Here is an 8,893-nt window from a genome sequence, read left to right on the forward strand (position 1 = left end):
TGCAGGCTCCTACCCTGGGGGTGTTTAAGAGGAGGTTAGATGAACATCTTGCTGGGGTCATTTGACCCCAGTATTCTTTCCTGCCATGGCAGGGGTTCGGACTAGATCTGCTCAGGTCCCTTCTGACCCTAGAAACTATGAATTGCAATGACCTAGGGAAAAAGTCCAAATCCCAATGTACCTTCCAAAATTTCTTCATCAAGGTGTTTTAGCTTCTCCTCAGTTTCTGTCTTAATCTTCTCTAGCATCTCTTTCTCCAAAGCTTGTAATGCTACTGTCGGTTGGGTCCCTGAAACAAGCCAGAAAGGTTAGTCAAGCATGCTGTTTGTAGGACAGATACATTAATGGAGGCATTTAATGGATATTAAAATAGAAAGCATTCTTACTGGAAAAAATAGAAGTTAAATTTCTCACAACAATGTGAAATCAAATGTTTACAAGTTTTATTATGCACTCAGAAAAATAAAGCACTCTGATGTGCACAAGATAGAATGTATGTATGTTTAAATAATGATATCTAAAACAAGTCAAGTACAAGAAAGGCCATGAACAAAATAATGAAAACTACCTTAAATCCAAAAATGAGCTGCAAAGCTGTTTTTAAAGAGCATAATCATAAATCAGAAGAAACAAACAAGTAATAGGTTTCTAATAACAATGAGTCCAATCAATCAATATTTACCATTCATGTGTCCAGAGTCTGGAACAGACTCCCCCCAGAAGTGGTGCAAGCACCTACTCTGGATACCTTTAAGAAACACCTGGATGCTTATCTTGCTGGGATCACCTGACCCCAACTGACTTCCTGCCCCTTGGGCAGGGAGCTGGACTGATGATCTTGCAAGGTCCCTTCCAGTCTTAATGTCTATGAAATATCAAGACACACTAAAATCAAGGCAGACCACGTAAGAAGTCACAATGTTGGTCTATTCATATCCACCTGCCTTATGTAAAAGCAGTAATGCATCAAAAGTACATGAAATACAAGACTAAAAGCTTTGCAAAATGCTACACAAATTTCAAGTAAGCTAGCCAACCAGGTCAGATGTGTCATTTTCCAGATATTGAAGAATCCCAAAATCTTTAACTATTTCTTACCTTATTTCTTCTCTTGTTCACAGAGTCAACATGTAACAACAAATCATCTAAAGCAAACCTTCCAGTCATATTCTAAGTATTCTAGCAATGCAACTAAAGCAAATTATTTTAGATATGCCAAAGGCATTTTTCTCATTCAGGATAATGCAGAATCCTAGCTATTTGAATGATCGTAGTCCAGGAAAGAATCCATCTTTGAATAGGTGAAAAATCTTTAAATATTAAAGTTATTCAGAAACTGCCTGCTGGATTTTATGGATACCTTTCACAATAAGTCAATGTCTCAAGTGGGACAGATCCAAAAATCCTACTCAACAGTTGCTCTCTGGGGAAGGTACTAGCTATAAAAAAAAATAGGTGTCTGGGAAGAGTGTTCAACCTCAGAGTTTTGACATCTATTCACCTCTTTTTCCTTTCCTCAACCCAGCAGTTCTGAACACCCAGCCTACAGGCCAGGTCCAGGCCATGGAACCATGTCATTCAGCCCAAAGAGCTCCTTAAGGGTCTGAAAATATGGCAGGTGGCATGGGACAGCCTTTATTGCCACTCTCCTGCTGCCAGATTTCTGGATCTATAGGAAGCTCTGAAGGCCAGAGAGCATGGTCCTGTACTTAAGATCAGAAGCACAGGGCCAAGGCAGTACGGAGCCGGATCCAGCTGTGCGGGGCCCGATCTGGGTGCCAGGACCAGGACCATGCCATTCACCCAACCCACAGGACCAAAAATGTAAACATCACTTTCATAAGTCCACTCTCAACACTTCTCTGACTTCTTTCTTATTGACTTTCATATAAGTTATGGTTTCCTGTGATGTTAAAAAAAACCAAAAAACAAACAAAAACCCTATTCCATTTTACAATTCTATTCCTGCCCCCTGCCCTTCAATTACCAAGTCAATGGTGTCCTACTGTATTCTCCACTTTCTTTGCATTCTGTAAAACATGGTTCACATCCACTCAATCCAAAAACTGTTCCGATTGCAAAGCTACTCTCAGTAGCTCATCTCTTTTTGAACAAACCTATTATTGAAGTCATTTGTCCTCGTTTCTTCTGCTTTGGTAGCATCTGCAACTATGTTTTCCTAGCTCTCTTATCTCTGACTATTCCTTCAGTATTCTTTTATGGACTTCGCCTTTTTCTCTCTTCCTCATGGTTTCACCTTTGTCCCTTCCATAATGATTTTATTTCTGAATACTCTTTCCTGCCATCCTCTCAATGCTGACAATTTTCAGAACTCCATCTCTACTCCCCACCAATCCCCTCCTGTATACTGCTGCTCCTGGATATCTTGCTATCATTAACCCTTTCCCCTGATTTTCCCCCCCATCATCAACATTTGCAGTCTAGACAGCATTGTTACTTCATTCTTCCTCCCATCTTCCTCAAACAATTCTTGTAAATTTTGGGAGCTACACAATATGCCCTTTCCTTTAACCTTACATCCAAGACTCTAAATCGTGGGCTAGTAGAGTTGTTCTTTCTTGACTGATGCAATCTTACTTGGCTCCTGAGACTCCCTTCTTGCCTCAGATGTACTCGCTCTCTCCCACCCTGACCCAAAAATTCCAGAAAGGTACCATCTCCCATTTTAGGTAACAAAGAGACACACACTAATGCATTATCAATTCATGCATTTCCTCTTGAAATGGCTGAATTATTGCTTCACTATCAAGCCCAACAAGTTTATACACATACATAGCTCTGCTTTAACATAAGCCTCACCCTGCCCTGGTTGAAAGGAAGCAGCTAATTCAGAAGGCCACCCATTCTCACGGGACTAATGTGATGTTGATCGCACATGACACAGGCTGTCATACTTGATAACAAGTCATGTGGAAAATTTGAGGATGAGAATTCCACTGGTGCCAGCATACAAAAGAGCTGTTTAGATAACCAATGCTGCAAAGTCAATGGTTTCCATCTCGTAACACCCACAGCTTTGCAGCAGCTGATAATTCCAACAATATGCAGCCATTCAGTGATGCCTGGGCACAAAAAACCTATGCTTTGCTTCAGTGTCTTTAGAAGGGGCACCTAGAGCAGAGATCAATGGACTTCAGGTTCTTGCAACTCCACAGTCTTCTGACCCTCAAAATATGAAGAAATGCCCAGTTTTAAAATACAGGAAAGTTCTTAGGCCAGTCCCCTTTTTCCCAATTAAGAAACTTCCAAAGCTGTTGGCAAATGAGGAAAAGGAAAAAGCACCATCCTATGTTGATTTTAAACGGCATCCCTTGGCTGACCAGAATTCGCACTAACCAGCTCCTTAGGAAGTCAAACAACTATCTCTGTTTGAAAGAACACGTCAGCCTAATGCAAAACCTTAGATGACAAATGGATCCTTCAAAACCCCTCCCCAGCCCCCAAATGCCACAACTCCAATTCACAAAGTTAGTCATGGAAGAGTATTCTGCTTATTATCTGAAAGCTTTAAAATTGTTCCCTGCTGCATAAATATTTTCCTACTATAGAACTGTAGAGTTAAGGGTTTATTTTTCAGATACAAGGTGATAACATGGAAAACAGTGAAATTAAATAGAATCTTCCTTCCAAAAGACTGTTAAGCCAGTCTCATCTTCAGTCCGACTGCTATACAATTGAGAAACCAACTGTCAGCCTTGCTTCCATACACTTTCTTTGTCTGACATTGCCTTCATTTTGTTGGTGGTGAAGTCAATCTGAATAACTAACTAAAAGTGGCATGTCTGACCACTTCTGCTGGTATCTGAAGGAGTGAAAACATTCCTTGACCTTAAATTATGGACTCCACTGCATCCAGGAAGCGGAGGGGAGGGGAGGGGCCAGCCCTGCTGTGGAGCAGAGAGCCCCGCCCAGCCCAGAGAGCATGCTGGGATGCTGGGGGTGTCTGGTTTATCTTAAACCAGCAAGAGGTCTGGCACAGACAAGATATAAATTGGTTTGATCCAAATCAGCTAAGTCTGATACTACATTCAACCAGGTTTATCTCAAACTGGTTTCAGCCATTTTCAAGCTGGTTAATGTGCACTGAACATCTGTTCTGCTACAGGTTTAAACCAATTTCTGATCACTTAAATTGGTTTATGTGTAATGTCTGTCCCTAGTCAAAATATCTATTTATGATGACATTACTGGCTAACATGAGAAGGTGACTTGTCTCAGATAAAATCGGAAGGGCTTCTGATGGAAGGAGGAGCCAACGTAGGAGGTAGTGCTGAGAAATGTGTTGGTTTTCCCTTTGGCCTACAGTGACAGGGAGAATGTGAGGCTTTCCATGAAGCATTCTTGGAAGAAGGTCAAGCTCCTACCCCTTGAGCAGCCAGCAAAGAAAAGCCTGGGATGGTATAGGCAGACTTCCCTAATCAGAGTTTCTGTCACACCCCCACTCAGCTCAGTTCTGGGAAGGGAGGGGAGGGCTGTTCTAGCACCCCTTGGCTTCTAACCTGAGTCACTGCAGGCATATGGCTGCATTTCCTTAGTCCAGAGAGAATGTCTGTCCAGTTACAAACCGGTTCAGCCTAGCCAGGTTAGAATAAACTTCAAAGATTGAATCAATTCAGGCTCAGGCTTTTTGAATGACTGTCCCTAGCCTTCTACAATAGATCTCAGATTTCCACTTAACACTTGTACGCACATAGAGGCCTACTGCTGAGTTTCTCAACTTTTACTCTGAGAGACTACTGCATTAGGTAGCCCCTATACTGAATTGAACTACAACCTATTGACAAATAAATTGTGATATTTATCTCTTCTCCAAAATGCCAACTAAACCAGCCTCTCGCTTCTTTACTTTTCATTCCATCCAGGAAGAGCACACACTAACTGCTGAAACTTCCTTAGCCTGACAAAGGGTTTTTGAACCTGAAAGCCTGCTTAATAATTGTTTTCCAACTATTTAAGTTGGTCTAATAAAACATATCAGATTCACCCAAAGAACCTTGTCTGCCTATGTCCTTAGACCAACACGGCTACAACCTACACCCTGTAGCTGGCCATTTTGGAATTTATGAGATTCCCATTATAATGGGTGAAGTGTTTAAAATAGAAAATGCAGTGTGTATATGTATGTATATATCAGCCAATCAGAGTGCAAATACAGCATTATGGACAGCAGGCAGCAGAGCACCACCATGATAGTGGGGACAACGGGGACACAGTTCACGAGCCCAGCTCATGAATCCGCTCTGCTCATCTGGCCCAGGCCAGATAGGTTTGACATCCCTGCTCTAAAGCACCCCATATTCAATTGTTTTCCAACATTGTAAGAACTTGTCCAAATATTTTTAGACACAGATCTAAGATCAGTTGGGTCTGAAGTTATGCCAGGATATTTCTTGGAAGAAGAAATTATGTAGTTCCAGCTAGATCTATTCCTCTAACGCAGTGGTTCTCTAACTTTTTCACTTCAAGACAACTCCTTATAATTTTTTTTTGGAATGCAGGGGCATTCTGGCTGAGAACCACTGATCTAGAATTCAGTACATGCCAGGTAAGCATGGGCCAGAACAGGTCCTCACTCCACTGTGCCCTGCTTTTTCCACCAGCTGCTCCCTTCCAGGCCCTAGTGCTATATGAGTGGGCAAGCGTTCCTCCTCCAGGGACCTGAATGTTGACAACAGAAGCCGTGTGCACCTGTAGCCCATCATACTGGCCCTAGAAGCATGGGAGAAGGCAAGGGAAGGGATGGAAGATGAGCCAGGCTACAAAGTGCAGCTCTGCAGCCCTATGGCCATGGGTCCATGTATACATGCAGCACAGCACACTGCTCGCCTGTAAGATACTGAGGTACCTGGCAGGAGAGAGGAGGAGTAATTCCTTAACTCCTGACATAGGGGCTGCACACTGCAACACCCTCAGAAGGCAGCGCAGGGTTGGGCAAAATGGTCAATCCGGGCGGCAGCTGGACTCCATTTCATAGCAGCCCCTGCCTGCATGGCTCCCAGCCTGTCTTCCCGGAGAGCCCAAGAAACTGGGGGCATGACAGCATGGGGCTACAACAGGACAGAGCTGCAGAACCGGGGCTCTGCCGCAGCCTGGCCTGGTCCCATGCTGCCACAGGCCCATGATCCTGGCATTTCCAAGTATGTATTTTTACTATAAGACTTCCTTTTTTCAGTCTCTTTCCTGTGATTCCCTCAATCTGAAGGGTCTCATTTCTTCTTTTCTAGGTAAATCCCCTAGAAAAAGCAGGGCATGCGGCCAGGCGGGGAGCTGCTCCAGGGCTAGGGTCGGGTTCTTGCAGCAGTAACAGCACAGGACGGGGCCAGAGCAGAGCCGCAATCTGCTGCCCACATGCCCCTGTGATAAGCGCGGGTCTATGGGCAGGGATGTGTATGGAGCAGATCACAGATCTACCCTGGTCCTGTCCTGTGCCCACCTTAAGATCCTGGCCTCAAAGCAGCTCCCCACCTGGCCATGAGCCCTGCTCGTGCAACTCCTGGCCACTGTCCATGGAGACCCTGGGAGCACAGGTCTGAGCCAGGCTGCACTAGGGCAGAGCCCCCAATTCTGCAGCCTCACACAATCATGCCCCCACACTCCTGGGGTCTCCCTGGAGACCAACCAGAAGCTGTGTGGGCAGGAGCTCACCATGGGCCCAATCTGGCCCATGAGCTAGATTTTGCCCACCCTGCTCTAGCATCACCCCTATTGAAAATCAGTGCTCTAGAGCAGTGGTCTCCAAACTTTTTTGATCACGCACCCCTACCAGAAAAAAAATTTTGAGCACGCAGTCCAGTTAGACTCCGGAGTGGTGAAAGACACACAGGTGAAACCCCACTATGCCCCCGCTCAGAGCCTGTTGAGTTGCCAGCTTCCACGGGCAACATGGGCTTAACTGCAGCTACCGCCTCCACTCTCCCCAAGACAAAACATAAGGTGTTTGTTGTGGGAGACTCCACGCTGAGAAGGACTGAGGTGACAACCTGCCATCCCAACCCCTTAGCCTGCAAAGTCTGCTGCTTCCCGGGGGCCTGAATCTGGGACATTGTGGAAAAGATCCCAAAGCTCCTCCAGCCCACAGACCACTATCCCATGCTCCTTATTCATGTGGGCACCAATGACACAGCTCGGAGCGCTCCCAGGCAGGTCATGAGGTGCTACAGGGATCTGGGAGCAGGGCTAAAGGGTCTGGGGGTACAGGTGGTGCTCTCGTCGATCCTCCCAGTCTCCATCTATGGGCTGAGGAGGATCCATGTAGTCAACCAAAGATTGCGGCGCTGGTTCATCGGGAAGGCTTTGGCTTCCATGACCCCGCCCACTCTTTGGCGAGAGAGGCAGCGAGCTGCTGGGAAGAGATAGCCTCCACCTCTCTCCCCTGGGGAGGAGGCTCTTCTCAGCCAGACTGGCTGACCTGCTCCACCAGGCTTTAAACTAAGCCCGTTGGGGACCAGGGGGACTACCGCCACTGCTGGCCCACTGAGCAGGCCAAGGCACTTAAGGGAGCCCACCCCCACCCCAGCCCTGGTACAATCTGTGGGCAAGGCAAGAGCCCCCAAGGGGACACTTGCCTGCCTGTACACATATGCCAGGAGCTTGGGGAACAAGCAGGAGGAGCTCGCCCTCCTGCTCAATGCAAATAATTATGATGTCATTGGGATAACGGAGACCTGGTGGGACTCCACCCATGACTGGACCATGGGTATTGATGGCCATACCCTGTACAGAGATCATGTAAAAGAGGCGGGGGTGTAGCTGTCTATGTTAAGGAAAGCTATGCATTCCTGCAAGCTGATCTTGGCGAACAGGATAGATGACTGGAGACCCTCTGGGTTAAAATCCGTGGGGAACACACAGGGGACACAACGGTGGGAGTCTACTACAGACCTCCCACACAAAGTCCCGAGCTTGACCAGGAGTTTGCCCGGGAACTGGCTGAGGCTGCATGCTCCAGGACCATGGTTGTCATGGGTGACTTCAATTACCTGACATCTCATGGGAGGATCACTCAGCAAAATCTGAGTGGTTGCAAAGCTTCCTCTTATGCATGGATAACCTCTACCAGACTCAAGAAGTCTATGGGACAACAAGAGGCAAAGTGCTGCTCGACCTGGTACTGGCTACTGGGGATGACGTAATCAGCAACCTAGTGATCGATGGGAAGCTGGGTGACAGCGACCATGAGCTCATCACCTTCACCATCCGCCATAAAGCTGGAAAGTCAGTCAGCAACACGGAAGTCCTTGACTTCAGGAAAGCCAACTTTGACAACCTCAGGAGGCTTGTCAGTGAGCCCCTAAGGGACCACAACCCCAGGGAGAGGGGAGTTCAAGAAGAGTAGTTGCTCCTCAAGGGAGCGATCCTCAGTGCACAAGCTAATTCTATTCCATCTCAGAGGAAATGCAGCAACAGGGCACAGCAGCCCCCCTGGCTCTCCAGGGACCTCCTAGCAAACCTCCTGAGGCTAAAAAGAAAGGCCTACAAAGGATGGAGAATGCGATTCACCTCCAAGGAGGATTATTCTGCACTAGTCAGGTCCCACAGGGAGCCAACCAGGAAAGCCAAGGCTGCAACTGAACTCCAACTAGCTTTGAGCATCAAGGCCAATAAAAAGTCCTTTTTCAGATATGTGGGGAGCCGGAGGAAAAGCAAAGGCAATACTGCACCCCTGCTGAACCAGATGGGACAACTGACAACTGACACCCAGGAAAAAGCCAACCTATTAAATGGGTACTTTGTGTCAATCTTTCATCAGTCCCATGGGACACCCATGCCCGCTACGGGACAGGGAGGTCCGGGTGGGGGAGATCCCCTGCCCTCCATTAATGCTGACCTCGTGAAGGAACACCTTGAGAAGCTGGATACCTTCACGTCAGCC

General features: G+C 46.6%; 1 protein-coding gene across 1 annotated transcript in view; it reads right to left on the minus strand.

Moving 5' to 3' along the window:
• The window catches only part of BCL2L13 (BCL2 like 13), a 74,163-nt gene that overhangs the window by 44,486 nt on the left and 20,784 nt on the right, over positions 1–8,893 (minus strand). Inside the window, exon 3 of the mRNA XM_019544536.1 lies at positions 182–289. Coding sequence (XP_019400081.1) covers positions 182–289 — 108 coding nt within the window. The remainder of the gene's footprint in view (positions 1–181; positions 290–8,893) is intronic.

The sequence above is a fragment of the Crocodylus porosus genome, unplaced genomic scaffold (genome assembly GCF_001723895.1).
Source record: "Crocodylus porosus isolate Cpor-Errol unplaced genomic scaffold, CroPor_comp1, whole genome shotgun sequence".
NCBI classification, from domain to species: Eukaryota; Metazoa; Chordata; order Crocodylia; family Crocodylidae; genus Crocodylus; species Crocodylus porosus.